The sequence below is a fragment of the Haplochromis burtoni genome, unplaced genomic scaffold (assembly GCF_018398535.1).
Source record: "Haplochromis burtoni strain Fernald_Lab_line unplaced genomic scaffold, NCSU_Asbu1 Contig_109, whole genome shotgun sequence".
NCBI lineage: Eukaryota > Metazoa > Chordata > Actinopteri > Cichliformes > Cichlidae > Haplochromis > Haplochromis burtoni.
The window spans coordinates 404,311-420,409 of NW_024582470.1; the positions used below are offsets into that span (position 1 = coordinate 404,311).

Consider the following 16,099-nt stretch of genomic DNA (forward strand, 5'->3'; position numbering starts at 1 on the left):
GCATTGTTTGACCAAACAATGATACTGATAAGAAGAATCAATATGACACCAATAAAATAAAAAAAAGAGAAAATAAGGGTGTTACTTGAAAAAATGCTTTAAAGCATTAGTCTTTTTTTTTCAGTTGAACATCAAAGGTCAGTATGTTGTGGAATTTCTTGATAATCCAATCTGCACTGAGAAAATATACTTCTTTAATTGTATCAGTGTTTATCCATAAAAAGAAAAATTCTTCCAAATTTCTCCAGAACATCCATCCACAGCCTTCTCCGACCGCGACAAACAGACCCCCACCCCTGTGGATGACTCCCCTCGTGCCGGCCTTCCACACACAGACTCGGGCATTGGAGAAGAGGGCCATGTGAGCGGATCGCTAAACGGTTCGGAGATGGGTCTTGGACTCGGGCTGGGCCTGGTGGGGAGAGAGACGGATAAAGATAGAGACAGAGACATCGGAGGAGGAAGTGGGGGAGGAGGCACAGATCTGTTATGCAGTCTGTCATCTGATGTTAGAAGGTCACAGGAGAGCCTTTTGGATTCTCCCCATAACCCCGGCTCCACCCCCAACGCTAGTCAAGCCCCGCCTTCGTCCATCTCCAGCATCAGTCAAACAAACAAAGGCATCAATGTCAAGGTGGGCGTGTGATTCCAGCATCCACATGAGCCTAATTCTGAGAAAACAATAGTCAGCACATATCTTTAGATCTCTCAGTTGTAGTTTCTTTAAATATTTGAAAATCACTGTGTTTTATTTTAACTAATAGAAATCTGGTTTAATGCAGTCAAAATGTATGCATCCATTTATGTTTACCCTATACTGTAGAGGTCACGTGAATTTTCTATTACTTTTATCGCCTGTATTTGTAGCTGGTTGATTACTTGAGCTTAGATGCTCCTTTCAGTGAGCTTATGTGTGATTAGAACATACTCACTTTTCCATGTTAGATAAAAGAACAAAATAAAACCACCATTCAAAGCAAAATTTAGTGATACGCCTCATAAGTATCGTGTTCTGTCTCTCGTTCGCTGCTCTCGGGAATGCAGGAAATCCTGAAGAGCCTGGTGGCAGCTCCCGTTGATGGAGGGGACTTGGGACAGGAGTCTGGGCCAACTCCCTATCACCCAGACCCTGCCTTGAAGACGCACCCCATGCTGCCCATGCAGTTCCACTCCTTCGACAGGTCAGTCCCAGTTTTTGGACCTACGTGGGGCGTAAAACAAGCAGAGGTATTAGCTTCGGTGCAGCCTGACACATCCATCAGTTAACCGATTTTGGGTACAGAGACTACATTGTTTAGTGTAATGCTGTTTGTCAAGTTGCTTTGTACCAGTTTTAGAAAAACAGTGGGTGCAGAAACCGATCGTTGCCTCATATGTGGATAATTCTCACTTTGAACAAAGTTCTTTTGATGGTAACATTTACAAATACACACATTGTGCTCCCCTGCCAGCAGTCTGTGATATGTTTTGTTTGATGGTGACTGCAATGGCACAAAGACAAGAAAGGCAAATGCAGCTGAGTGGTTTGAGTAAAATGGATGCATTAGTTTGAAAATTCAGTTAAAAAAAAAAAAAAACCCAGTAATGTTAATTTTTGTTTATCAGCAGTGATAGCAGGATAGTTTGGATTTTAGATTTAGATACTTGGACACGATGGAGGATGATAAGTTTAAAAAAAGGTTTCAGTTTTTTTGCTGACGACATGCTGATATCTCCTGTACAGAAACAGGAAACAATCACATCTGTATTATTAGTAGTTTTGAAATGCGTGCTCGCCCTTTCACAGTTTTGACTGCTATGTTGACATTTTTGGAAGATTAATCAGATCTCTGTCTGTATCTCTGCACAAAAGAAAGACCTGCACTTGTTTAAAAAAAGAATAAAAAGCATGTTCGCAATAGTTTTACCTACTTTGACATTTAAAATAGTCTCTAATATTGCTGCTAAGCTCCCAGTAGTCTCTACATCTGAAAAATAAATGTCCTTGTTGCTCCCTGATTTTTGTCAGCTGTTATGAATAAAAAGCAGAAATTACTCTTTGAGAGGATGTCTCCATATCTTTGGGGACATTACTGGGCCCTGAAATTCACTGGTACTAAAAGGAATGTGAAAAAAATGTAACGATGATGATTCATAGGTAGAAAAATTGAGTTTGCTAAAAGAAAGTTTTCTGTTTCTTAGGTCAATTAATACATTAATTAAATTAAGAAACAGTAGTTTCTACATTGAAAGACCCCTCCCTGAGCCTGCTTATGCTGGAGGTTTCTTCCTGTTAAAAGGAAGTTTTTCCTTCCCACTGTCATCAAAGTGCTTGCTAATAGGGGATCATATGATTGTTGGGTTTTTTTCTCTGTATGTATTATTATAGGGCATGGATGAGCAACTCCAGGTCTCGAGGGCCAGTGTCCTGCAGGTTTTAGATCCTTGATCCAACACAGCACTCGAAGCCTGGAGTTGTCTACCCACGTTGTAGGGTCTGCCTTACGATATGAAAGCACCTTGAAGCGACTGTTGCTGTGATTTGGCACTATATAAATACAACTGAATTGAATTGATGTTTGCACATCTGTCTGTAGAAGAACTTACCCCTTGAAAGCCTAATAGGAAGAAGTTAGTGAGGGTGGTCTACCCTTGGAAAAACTCAAAAACTATTCTAACTTTATTGATATATACTGAGGTGTCAAAACTCATCATTAGTGTTACAAAGGACGTTTTCAAATGTCATCTTCGTGGGGAAAAGAGTTTATTCTATTCTATTTTATTTATTTGGTGCTGTAGCATACAGTAAAACCCAGTGATTTGACAGTCTGACCATGCACTAGGCGACAGTGGGGAGGAAGAACTCCCGTTCAACAGCAAGAGACCTCCAACAGAACCGGGCTTAGTGAAGGACAGCCATCTGACATGACTGGTTGGTGTTTAGGATGGAGACAAAACAGAAAAGAGGATCATAGAGAAATGGCAAACAGCAAATGGGATGCACCACATCGCATGCAGTGGTCGTATATGCATATATGGAGAATTCAGAGGGTAGTGGACGTGAAGCACTCAGAGCGTCATGGGATGTCCCTCAACAGTCTGAGCATATAGAAGCTTAACTTAGGGATGATTCAGGGTCACCTGACCTACAGGGTTTATTAGAAAGCATAGTTTTAAGATAAGTCTTGAAAATGGAGAAGGTGTATGTCTCCTGAACTATCGCTCACTGTACTTTTACAATAAGCCTATTTCAAGGTCTAGACGTAACAAATGCATGGGTACATGTTTGCCTGATGCCTTTATGTCTCGTCTTTGACAGGAGTGTCGTGGTTCCAGTCAAAAAGCCTCCACCCGGCAGCCTGTCAGTCAACACTGTGGGCACGCCCACCACTAGCGGAGGAGCCTCAGCTGGCAGCACACCCAACATTTTTGCTGCTGCAACAGCAACACCCAAGAGCATGATCAACACTACAGGTGGGAGAGAACACACAGCTGTAGCGCACGCTTAACCCACCCATGTCTTTTTGAACCTACTCGTGTAATTTCGACGTGCATATATTCGATATTTTACTCATAAAGACTTTTGCTCAGTTGGTAGTGTGTGTGCTAAAGGAGATAGAGCACATAGAGAACTGCAGCATGACAAAGGTGTTTGTGTAAAAGGCCTCAAGCAGCTCAGAAACCGCTCAATCAAGCAGGGTTGAATTTCTTCTTTTGTTACAAAAAGTCTTTGAAGTTTCACGCTTTTGTCCTTTAACAGGCAGAGCAAACTGAACCAGCAGATCCTTTCAGGGTTAGTTTTAGCTTGTATATGAGGGCAGATGAAGGAAGTTGCAGACTGCGCAGCAACTATAAGATACTTATCTTATGGTGGACGTTGCACATATGGCTCATACTTAATACTGAATGCAGAAAAAACAGAGATATTGTTTATTAGATTATCCTTGACCCAAATTTAGGATAACGACAACATCAGCAGACTTGCAGATCATCCTTTCTGAGTAGAATCATGCTCAGCAGATCCACTGCAGCAGAGTGGATTTCTATTTGAGGCTTTGTCAGCCTGTTAGACATATTGTACTTTATCATACATGCATAATGGATAAGGAAGGGATTTGTTCTCTGGAATGGATTCTGTATATTGATTGAAAAGCTTTTTTCTCAAACCGGGGCCATTACCAAAAGGACAAGCAGCAGCATGTCCAGTTCCTTTATTACTACCATTACTGTTAACTTCATACTAATCTTGGTTCTTGTTACTATCGTGCTTTTACTTTTTATCATTTTCCCTCCTGTCCAGGTGCCGCAGATTCGGCCTCCTCATCCTCATCTTCCTCTTCATCTTTTGTCAATGGTGCAACTAGTAAGAATCTGCCAGCGGTGCAGACAGTGGCACCCATGCCAGAAGACACCATGGAGAATATGAGGTCAGAACTCTCGCCATCATACAGCCTTTGGCCATTTCATTTCATAGGTTCAGTTCCATCCTACTTTATTTTGTCCCCCTGTCTCCGGCTTTTGTTTTTTATGTTAAATTGTCTTTTTTCCTGCCTCATTCCTGTCCCTTCATCCTCCCTAAAGATTTCTCACTTCACTTACACGTTCATTACAGGATTATAGGGTAAGATGAAGTTTTTTCTGGACTGATGTGGCTGTGGACATTTTTATTAGGCTCATGTAAGACACACCACATTTGACATGCTAAACTAATCAACTGCAAAAGACGGGTTCGGGTATCGTTCCATCAGCTAATATCAGCTAATATTAATCATCTTCTAGCCACACATATTATATGTTGTCATGCACACGTACCCCTGACACTTCTCACTTACCGTACAGTATGATGCTCATCACCTCTGATATGAAAACTTTGTATGAAAACGTCACCACTTACTAATTAAGACCGTTAATGTCTTAAGCTCAACAGTCTTTTTTTTGTATTTGTAAACATGTAAATGAACTTGTCATTAACAAAAATCTGTTTTGTCTTCAGACTTTATAGGTGTCACTAAAAAAAATTATGATCATCTGCAATATGAGGTCTTTACTAATTACCAGTTAGCATGATTAGCAGTGTTCCTTTACCATTGTAGGACTTTGCACTGTAACATTTTTGTTATACTCTACTTAGACATGTTAGCAGATACAGTCATGTGTAAAAGCAAGTTTTCGCAGGAATCTGTGCAGTCCTGTGAAAAAAACTAAGTACACCTTCACGGAATTAAGAAGGTAAGTCGCAGCCAGGTGCTGCTAATCGAATGCACCTGATTAATTGATCATCGCCACGTGTGAGCATCTCTATAAAAGCAGATGTTTTGGCAGTTTGCTGCTCTGGAGCATTCAGGTGTGTTTAAGCACAATGCCGCAATCTTCCCCAAGTTTACTCCAACGTCAGACTGTGCAATGCTTAGGGAAACTGCAAAAAACTCAAGAACTACATCTCAGACTCTGCCTAGTAACACTGCTTAGGTTTGCAAAGCTGCACAGCTGAACAAACCACAACGAGATCAAGTGGAGATGTTTAGCTGTAATGCACAGCACCATGTTTGTCAGCACGGTGGTGGAGGGGTGTGATGTTGGCTTGTTTTTCAGCCAAAGAACCTGCTTTTTGGCTCCTTTTGTTATACCAAAGTATTTTAGAGTAAAACGTGAGGCCATCTGTCTGTCAGATAAAGCGTGGCCCAAATTGGGTCATGCAGCAGGGCAATGATCCCGAGCACAGCAGCAAATCTACAACAGAATGGCTGAAAAAGAAAATGATCAAAGCTCAGACCTCAACCTGATTAAATGTGGCGGGGCCTCAAGAGAGCTGTGCATAAATGAATGCCTGAAATCTTCAGTGAACTCAAGCAGTGCTGTAAAGAAGAGTGGGCCAAAATCGCCACACAGCGATGCAAGAGACTGATAAGGAAATCAGGAAATCATTACTTTGCTCTGTAAGGTGAATCGTGGGGTTTACTTTCGCAGGTTTTTCACAGGACTCCATATAGTTGTGTAAAAAGTTTTTTTCACATGGCTGCACATGTTCTTCTAAAAGTGCACACACACAGGAGTGGGTGGGTGCGTGTGCATGTCTCCCTTAATCAGTGCGCATGTCTGCACGTGTGTTTTTATGTGTGTGTGTGTGGTTTGTATTGCAGTGCCTATTGTGAGGTGGCGCAGTGTGCGCTGCGCAGCGGTCAGACGCCCCCTGAGCTCAAGTCTTTTAGCTCTCTGGCTGGCTTCCAGGCAGCCCCCCGAGATGCAGGACAGTGTTTTAGGCAAGGAGATACTCGTCCTGTCCCCATGCCCCTCCCTCTGCCCCTCCTCCACCACACACCCTCTGCCACGCCCAACCACTACTAAATGTTCCCAGAATGCCATGCAAGAAAGGGCCGACTTCCTCAACAGCTTCAACAATTTTTCAGTAGCAGAGTCAACTCTGTCATTTCTGGCATGGTCATCTCCTCACACTAACCCCAAACTCCAGGCCAGACCTGAGTCGAGATGCTTGTTTTAACCTTCACCGCAGCTTTCGCAAATCATCTGGTTCTCCGAGCAGGTTAAAACAAAACCACAATTGGTAGATTAGCGACCCAGGTCTGTTTCAGAGATCGCATTACCTACAAAGCCAGGAATATAAACTTCACTGCCATCGCGGCTCCATAATTGAGTCTGCTGCTTTGTACTCTTCATGTCTCAATTTCTAAGAATGGAAAAGCATTTAAAATGCAGCTGTACACACATAAAGACGCAGTATACCATTCAAGAGACAAGTCTGGCAGTTTTTCAGGTTCAGTTTTTATCACACTTTAACCTTCACTCATCCCACAGTGCTAAGCTGACCGGCTAACAATTATCCTTTCTAACTCATCTTTTTCCTAGTAATACTAATACAGACATACTGCTTCCATACCACACCATCGTTTTTTTCTACATTCTGTGTCCGACTCGCACTTTTTTCTGTTTCCTTCACCTGCTTTTTCTCTTCTCCTGTGTCCTGTGCCTCCCTTCCTTGTTCTCACGTGTCTCCACATATTTCTTTCATTCACATTTGTCCCTTCTCGCCTACTGTATATCCCCTGAGATTTTTCCTCAAATGCTCTTGTACCCTCATCTGTATGTTGCTCATGTTATCGGCACGCCTATCGTTTTCATCCTTGTCTCTCGATTATCTCCGCCACAGTATCACCACAAAGCTGGAGCGCGCTTTGGAGAAGGTGGCCCCTTTGCTCAGGGAGATATTTGTGGACTTTGCTCCGTTCCTGTCCAGGACGCTGCTGGGTAGCCATGGGCAGGAGCTGCTCATAGAAGGTACAGGTGCTGTACACGGCTCCTTTTTCTCTAACTGGCGTCTCTCTGTGGAGTCTCCTCATTCACTGTCCCTCACAGTAATGTTTGTGTGCGCGAGACAGAGTGAGATCGAAAAAGAGTGAGTGGAGGGTTGAGAACGAGGTGGTGTGTGTGTGTGTGTGTCTTTGAACTGGCTGCTTCACCCATTCGTCAAGCAGGTAGGATTTTGCACTGTTTCTATTCAGCTAGCTAGATGTGTCAATATTTTTAGATAAGATTATGCCAGTTTTAGCGTTACGGGTGTAAGAGATTGTACTAAATGCGTTGCAGTCCTGCCTCTGCTCACCTGCTTCCTGGTGTCCCTCATCTTTTTCTCCACCGTTTGTTCTTGTCTTTTCTGTGGCATGCTTTTTTTAAACGATGATTGTGCACAGCAGCAGAAACCGCTGACACTACAGTGTCTTCTTGATGATATTTTTGTATCTTGCAGTGGTGTGTGTGCGTGTGTGTGTGCGTGCGTGCGTGCGTGCGTGTGTGTGTGTCACAGAGAATAAAAGAGAGGCTCCTGACTGTGTTGTATGTGTCTGTGCCACAGGTCTGGTCTGTATGAAGTCTAGCACGTCTGTGGTGGAGCTCGTAATGCTGCTCTGTTCTCAGGTTGGTAACTTCTCACCTCTCCTCTCTGTGTCTTGATGAAATGTCCTCACGCTTTCAATCAGTTTTGTCAAAACCTGACGTGCCTAAGTGTTTTTGAAAGGCTTTTTTTTTCGGGTGGGGGGGTTAGAGCACACCGGAAGCTTCAGAGTTATTGATCTGCCCTGTGAGGCAGGGACGACTGTGTAACAAGCGCATTGCAGATGTAATCTAATATCACAGCATAGTTTTCCCTCAATAATAATAAAATCAGGGCTAGAATTGTGACATATGCAAGGTTTAAGTTTTACATAAAAACACATTATGTCACAGACGTTACATCTTAATTCGTTTTGTCTGGCTCATTTATCCGTCTGCTATCACAGTAAGCCAGTAAGCTCAGTTTTCTTCAATAAAACTCCATAAAACTCAAAGCGAGAGTGACACTTACCTTCGCAGAGCCTTTCACAAGTGGAACCTGTCACCAGCTTTTCTTTTCTTTTAAGTTGTAAAGTTTCTCAAAGCGCTCTTGTTCTTTTAGGCGTTCATTTCCATCCTCTCGCTCTCCATTTTCTTCATCTTTACCTCTATGTCATCTTCTCTCTCGCCTTTTGTCCTCTTACATCTTCAGCCGTGGTCATTTTTAAATCGGTGTTTCAGGAGCAACTGCTTTCATCTCGTACCACTCTCCACAATGCCCTTCTCTTTACCACTCCCTTTTCTTTTCCTCTCTGTTCCACTTCTGGGTGGCTGCTCGTCAGCATGTATAGTATTACCATTGGCTCCGGCCTTGTCTGCCATTAGAGACCCGGGAGAGCAAACCCTAGCCCAGAAATCGATCCTCCGGATGGGGGGGATGTAACAGGAGATAGTCCCACGTGTCCTTCACAGCCTTAAGAGCCAGTGGAGCTAATGGAGGTCTGATAGTTTGAGGCTTTCAGCAGCACTCTTACCCTTCTCCACTCTCCATTCTCTCACAGACAGGAGCATTTTTACTTGTTTCTTTCATCTTTCCTTTGATCAGTGTTGCACTACTGTGCACTTTTCACACAGTCAATGGTAAATGATGAAACCGTTTATGTCCTCTGAAATAAAGCTTTTTTAAAATTTCTTTTTTAAGCCTTTTACGTGTTGATCAGCTCGTCCAGTCAGGGTCTGATGATGTAACAGCATTTACTGTGGAAGAATGAACAAATGTTTGACCAATTAAAGGAAATCCCCGATATAACAAATGCAGATGCCTTCACACAGGTTCACTGCAGTACTGTGTATTAATAATCAAGGGTTTCTGGCATGTACTAAAAAGCCAAGAAGGCATAGTTGTTGTTGTTGTTTTAATTAGCATCATTGAAGATAAGTGGCTTTGAAGGAGGAATCATAGTTTAAAAGGAGGGCCTGGATGATTTTAGATTAGTGGAAAAAATACTTCAGTATTATTGGTTGAAAATATCAATTACCAACACATATTTTATCACTGTGATGCTGGTCATTAGGTTGATGTTTAATGAAAACAAGAAGGCCAGGAAAGCAGGACACTTGTGTTGTCATGGTTTGAGGAAATGCTGGCTGCAGATCAGTTTTGTCCTGTATTGAAACTTCTCTATCCTGATGAGAGAGATCCTTTCCAGTATATGACAGTGCCCCCATTGCATGTCACGAGAGCTCAGTGAAAGTTTGAGTATGAAGGTCACTAGATCACAACGATATTGAACGCCTATAGCAGATGAATTCTGGGAGACCAGTTTTCTCCACTTTCACTATCAAGACACCAAATGAGGGAATATGGTTTGGAATAATCATCCCTCCTGTAGAGTTCCACGCGATCAATATCGGATCAGTGAAGCTGCTCTGGCATCTGCTGTCACTGCGTTTCTGAGGTGCTTTCAGCAGGTTTCCCAGGCAGGAACTTCAACCTACTGCAGGCTAAAAGAAAAATTTAATTCAACACTCCATTAAAACATGTTTATGGGAACTGAACCGTCATGTGTTTTCTTTGTTTTTCATCAGATACAAAGATATTCAGATGTAACTCTGAATATGGTACAAATATATTATAAATTGTTAATCCTGTATATACTGATATGTAGTGTAAGCTGTAGTAGATACTACATGTGTATATACTTTGCATTGCATTGCATTTGCATGCCCGTGCTATAATATTGTTTGGCCCGTCGGTGCTGGTTCCAAACTGATTTACTCGATAAACTTGAGAAATGTTTAAAAATGGGGCGGTAGATGTGGTTGCTAGGCAATATAACAGCATCATAATATAGCATCCTTTCTGATCTAGCACAGGTGACTCAGAAGGGAGTACGCTAATTTAGATTCTGGCAATATAAAGAAAATGTGTTTGTGACAAAATTATATGATACATTTTATAAGATTTCACAGGTGCATAAATGGATTATTTTAGCTTGTTGCTAGGCAACATGATGACGCCATAGTGTCTGATATGGATAAGAACCATCAGGGCACCAAGATGTACCTGCATGCCAAGTTTGGCTGCTCAACTCCTGATGAGCTAAGAGGAGTTTGCAAACAAACAGACACCCAAACATAGATTTTGTGTATCGTAGTAAGATTACCTGTGAGTGTTCAAGGATTACAATTTAATTCTTTAAAACAAAGAAATGGAGAGCAGAAGTAGAAGGCAGCATAGCACAGAAACACTCAAGTAAAGTACTTGTAAATCATATGTTTTATTTCATATTTTATTGAAGTATTTGGGTAATTGTATATTGCGCCACTAGTCATTCTGATGCTCTGATCCACTTTCATGAGCCATTGTAAATCCAACAGTAAATGAATTAACATTCTTTAGTCTCCAAAATAAACTGACTACATGTTTAGAACATGAATAAAACCAGTATAAAATGACCCGTAGAGGTGTGTGTGTGGCATGACCTGTTCATCATTTACCTTTTTTTTACTCCCAGCTGTGGTTCATCGTACTCTTTTTGGTGTCTCTTCTACACTTAGGAGTGGCAGAACTCCATTCAGAAGAATGCTGGACTCGCTTTCATTGAGCTTATCAATGAGGGAAGGTAATCCATCACACTTAATGATTATCGCAGCACATCACTCTGTAATTCACACATTAACACTAATTCTGTATCAGTGCTTAACAACTAATGGGTGTGATAGAGCCCTAATGAGAACCTTGCCAGGATAAGTGCACAGTGCCATGTGTGACCAGCAGGAAGTCGAATCATTATTGTGCAATTACATTTACAGCTGATTTGAGCCGGTCTAATTTCAGTGCTTGCAGTTTTGCTTTTCCTTTTTACTCCAAACTACCCGAGTATCAGTGCAAACCCAACAAAGAAAGCACAAAGTGGAAAACGACAGCATTGCATTGAAAATGAAGCAGATGTTAGCTGAAATCATTAGCCATTCTTATTGCTGCACTTCCCATCTTGTTGAGAATTTATGTTTTCTCTAAATAGAGATGGTTCCTTCCATTTTATTTTATTCTTTTGCTCTTTTTCCACTTACTCTCACTGCCAGACTCCTGTGCCATGCCATGAAGGATCATATTGTGCGCGTTGCGAATGAAGCAGAGTTCATCCTGAACAGACAGAGGGCTGAGGATGTACACAAACATGCTGAATTTGAGGTATAAGCACAAAATACAACTTCTGTTTGTCACTTGCTGTATGTATGCGAGCAAGAAGCCACAGAAACTGGACGATATGTATTGTTTTCAACGTTTTTAAAAAAATCAGCAGTGCAGATAAGTGAAGTCCTTTTGTTTTGTGAGGGCTTCAGGTATATATTGTTCAGGTTTATCTGGTCCATTTTCCAGAAAGCAGGTTCAACAAACTAACTTTGAACTCTGGGTTGGACAAATTTAAGTTTTCAGCTCCAGAAATAAGGTCGGTAAACTCTGCGTTAGGAGCATGCATAAGTAATGGAGCAAAAAGCCATCATTAATGGAGCTCTGATACCAAGAGTCACCATGGCAACAAGTAAATAATAAGCAGCGCTTATTTTTATCCATTGGAATATGAGTGTGAGTCGGTGTGGGCCATGACTTTTATCTTATGAGAAAAGAGTCAATTCAACCATCGCCTGGGTTTGGGTCAGCAGTCTCTGTGGATAAGCCACTACCCACAGCAGCTGAGTGTCGGACCGTACACTGATTTCTAAATCAAATTTTTACACCCAGTAGCACCGATTTAGATGATTTTTAGTGGAAATGGCCCCAAAGTTTTCAAACTGTGAATTTTCAGACACTGAAACCTTTACAAATTATGCATCTAGTAACTGCATATCAATGTATAATCGATGCATATCGAGGCATATATTTGCAGCCTGTTTAACTTTACAAAGTTTCGTTTTGTTTTATTGTCATGCTCCCACTTTTTCTGTCACTGTGAGCGATTACAGCATCACAAATTATTGTGTTTAAATTTAATATTTAAACTTTAGTTTTAAAACATTTGCAAATATTTCTGTCACTGAAGTGAAGTGACTTGAAAAAACACTTTTTTTTTTTGAAAAAACAGCTGCATTATTGTTCAAAGAATCACAGAGTTAGAAAGATGTAGCCTGTTATTTTAAACTGTTCATAAATCCATGATGTCCACTGATTGCTGTCTATGCGCTGACATCATTGACTGATTGATCATAAAAGCACTTATATAGCACTATAACTAGAAGCTAATTGGGATTTCATGTCTGCAAAAACGTAAAATTGTGCGATGAATTCACTCTGCTATTCATTTTTCTATCAGCCTTACAAATGAGGAACTAAAACCAGACAGCAGACAGGTTCACAGAGTCTGTTACCGCAATAAATGCCTCAAAGTTTTATTCAACTCTTTTTGGAACAGAAAACTCAGTTTTTTCTCATCTCAGGGTTGACAAACAGCCTTGATCCTCCAAGAAAATGATAATCAACTAATTCCCATGTTGATATTTAAGAGTAAATGGACTATCAGTATATTTTTTTATATAAACATTTTTTACAGTTTTTTTTACATTAGATTGCAGTTGACAGTTTCGGAATAACTTCAGATAAATCTTGTTAGCATATGTGCAATATAAGATAAGCCGTTATCCACGCGTGTATCGGCCTGATGTGTAAATATTAAGGATCCTCATCTGATCACCTACTGACTCCTTGTTAGCACCATGTCCTCGTCACAGTAATGGTCCATGGTCTTACTGTTTCTGGTCCCTATTTAACTTTCCACGTCCCCTTCTCCTTCAGTCTAACTGTGCGCAGTACGCTGCAGACCGAAGGGAGGAGGAGAAAATGTGTGATCACCTCATCAGCGCCGCTAAGCACAGAGATCATGTGACTGCTAACCAGCTGAAACAGAAGATCCTCAACATCCTGACCAATAAGCACGGAGCATGGGGAACAATGTCACAGAGGTAGACCATCACTGTGTAATCTCACGAGCGATCCCTGCAGGAGTATGAGTAAGGAGTCAGATTTTGATATAAATTAATGAAATGGGTATTAAAAATGTGCAGTATCTGACTCCTAATATATTTACTGCCTGGAAGCATCAAGAGACTGATGTCCTTATTTTGTTTTAATGCACTTCAGCATTTGCTCATCCAGACCTTCCTACAGGCTGGCGGCCACATGTGATGTAACATGTAACATCTAACCTTATCCATCCTTCATCCGTTATGCCACTATTAAAGTAACTGTTGGTTGTTTACAGTTCATAACTCATCAATATTTGTTCTTCCTCTTTATCTAAAAGCCCGTTATTGGTGTTTGTAGAGTTGGAAAAGCCCTCATGGTCAAATGATGCCCTTTATCCTAATAACGAGGAACCTTTTAGACTGTAGGAAATTAGTTTGGGTGGTTTTTAGCATAAATGTCACATATAACGTCATCTCTGTCTTTAGACAAGTGCCTCAATTGAAATTGCTCATCTTTTTTCCTCTCGACTTTCAGCCAATTACACGACTTCTGGCGTCTAGACTACTGGGAGGACGACCTCAGGAGGAGACGGAGATTCGTGCGAAATGCCTTTGGATCTACTCACGCCGACATGCCGCTCAAAGCTCTCGACGAGTACAGTCAGTAATGTTTACTAACATACAAATATTGCTTTGTTTTGTTTTTTTCCTGCATATTCTAACATGCTCACTTAAACATAAACAGGTACAGAAGACGAGGAGAAGGGACTCAAAAAAAAGAATTTCCGGAGTCAGTCGGTGGTCACCCAAAACCCGGAGGCAGAGCTCATGCTGGAGGGAGACGATGACGCTGTTAGTCTGCTGCAGGAAAAAGAGATCGATAACCTCGCTGGTAAGAAACAAACAAACACACACACACACACACAGAGAGACACACACACACACACAGACTTTGTTACAGTCCAGCTGAACAATAAACTCTCTGACTCTTGTTTTTAGTACGTTTTCGTCCGAGACTTTTTATCTCCAAAGGCAAGTTTGACATTTGAAAGCTTTGCAGCTAATCTAACCGTCTGGCTGATTTATCTCACAGAAGATTAAATCACAATTCACTAAAAACTGATGCAAATCAGATCAAACACCTTGTTTAATCCAGTGATTCCTCCCTGGCTTTCATAACCGATCGGTTGTTTCCAACAGAGGGGAAAGAAGCCAATGATTGGTCAATCTTAACTAACATGAAATGACCCTAATGTGCTGTTTTATATTCTCCTGTGATCATGCTTATTGGCATGACCCGGATACTTGTATAACTACCGATAGTAATGCCTGACCCTTGAATTTGTCCCCACAGGTCCGGTGGTTCTGAGTACTCCAGCTCAGTTGGTAGCACCAGTGGTGGTGGCTCGAGGCACTCTGTCCATCACTACTACTGAGATCTACTTTGAGGTAGATGAAGAAGATACTGCGTTTAAGAAGATGGACCCTAAAGTAAGAACAAATCATTTTTCTTTATAAGTGATCAGTGCACAGAAAGAGAGAGGAGGAAAACCGGTAAATTACAGGGTTAACTTATAAGTCTTTCTTTGTGCTTTTTTTCCCAATAATGTGCATCTTCATTAGGTGCTTGCCTACTCGGAGGGTTTGCATGGCAAATGGATGTTCAGTGAGATCCGAGCTGTGTTCTCCAGACGATACCTGCTACAGAACACTGGACTGGAAGTCTTCATGGCCAACAGAAGTAAGTCTCCAGAGTTCTTACTGAAACGATCATACTCACAGGTGACACTGCAATTAACCCGCTTTGGTATAGAATGACTACACTACCTGATCTCTTTAAATGTACTCTTGGATATTAGCTCGGTGTTAAGTGAGTGGTTCATTTTAAATCAGCATTAACTGTATCTTGTTCTCCCTCTAGCATCTGTGATGTTTAACTTCCCCGACCAGGCCACCGTTAAACGGGTTGTCTACAGTCTCCCGCGGGTCGGTGTAGGAACGAGTTACGGTCTGCCACAGGCTAGGTATGCACAGCTCTGTCTTCGAAGGGCAATGCCAAGATTTGATAAATGGAGAATTACATTTCGTGTGTGTGTACATTTCAGGCGGATTTCCTTGGCCACTCCTCGCCAGCTGTTCAAGTCATCCAACATGACGCAGCGCTGGCAGCGGAGAGAGATCTCTAACTTTGAGTACCTCATGTTCCTCAACACTATTGCAGGTAAAGTCCACTTTAAATGAGCGCTGACTCTTCTACCTCTGGACCTGTCAATGATATACGTGTGAACAGAAGATCGGTCAAGCACACAAATCTGGCTGATATGTCCAAACATTTCTGCTGAGTCATACGGACATTTCTTATTCACTGTGAAGTTTTTTAGCAGTTTAAACTTATTTGGTTGCTTCAATTGCCAAGGGTAGAAAACGCACACTTCTATTGTGTATTTCCTTCATTGGTGATTCTATAAACACTTTAATGAAGAGGGCAGACAAAGAAGGTGACAGATTTGTAATAAGATGAATGCTTTGTCTGCAGTTTGCCAAATTGTTCTTTATATACTAGAAAACAGATTTAGAAAAATGAATAAAACCACTTGTTTTAATACATATCGAGATACTGAGTAAGTGTCAGAAGCACACAAAGAAACTGAGTGAATATTTGTTTAACTCCTGACATCATTTATCAACAGTTTGTACTTTTATCTCTCTGCTTGACTTTCTTTTTTTTTTTTAAACTAAAAACATGCGTCTTTAGTTAATGTGTGTATAACATTTCATCTGGGCTCAGCGGCTCGTTAATATTTCAGCACGAGTCCGGCATAATGGATGT

General features: G+C 41.3%; 1 protein-coding gene across 15 annotated transcripts in view; it reads left to right on the top strand.

Moving 5' to 3' along the window:
• Window positions 1–16,099, top strand: part of nbeaa (neurobeachin a) — a 98,966-nt gene that overhangs the window by 74,911 nt on the left and 7,956 nt on the right. For 5 of the 15 annotated variants that reach the window (XM_042223327.1, XM_042223331.1, XM_042223328.1 and 2 more), the window contains 16 exons: window positions 249–634; window positions 1,045–1,181; window positions 3,299–3,453; window positions 4,280–4,406; window positions 6,120–6,239; window positions 7,145–7,278; window positions 7,847–7,908; window positions 10,864–10,928; window positions 11,392–11,500; window positions 13,100–13,266; window positions 13,805–13,929; window positions 14,015–14,161; window positions 14,624–14,760; window positions 14,893–15,010; window positions 15,191–15,293; window positions 15,375–15,490. In XM_042223327.1, coding sequence (XP_042079261.1) covers window positions 249–634; window positions 1,045–1,181; window positions 3,299–3,453; window positions 4,280–4,406; window positions 6,120–6,239; window positions 7,145–7,278; window positions 7,847–7,908; window positions 10,864–10,928; window positions 11,392–11,500; window positions 13,100–13,266; window positions 13,805–13,929; window positions 14,015–14,161; window positions 14,624–14,760; window positions 14,893–15,010; window positions 15,191–15,293; window positions 15,375–15,490 — 2,208 coding nt within the window. The remainder of the gene's footprint in view (window positions 1–248; window positions 635–1,044; window positions 1,182–3,298; window positions 3,454–4,279; window positions 4,407–6,119; window positions 6,240–7,144; window positions 7,279–7,846; window positions 7,909–10,863; window positions 10,929–11,391; window positions 11,501–13,099; window positions 13,267–13,804; window positions 13,930–14,014; window positions 14,162–14,623; window positions 14,761–14,892; window positions 15,011–15,190; window positions 15,294–15,374; window positions 15,491–16,099) is intronic. The other 10 variants (XM_042223333.1, XM_042223335.1, XM_042223336.1 and 7 more) reach the window with 3 other exon arrangements.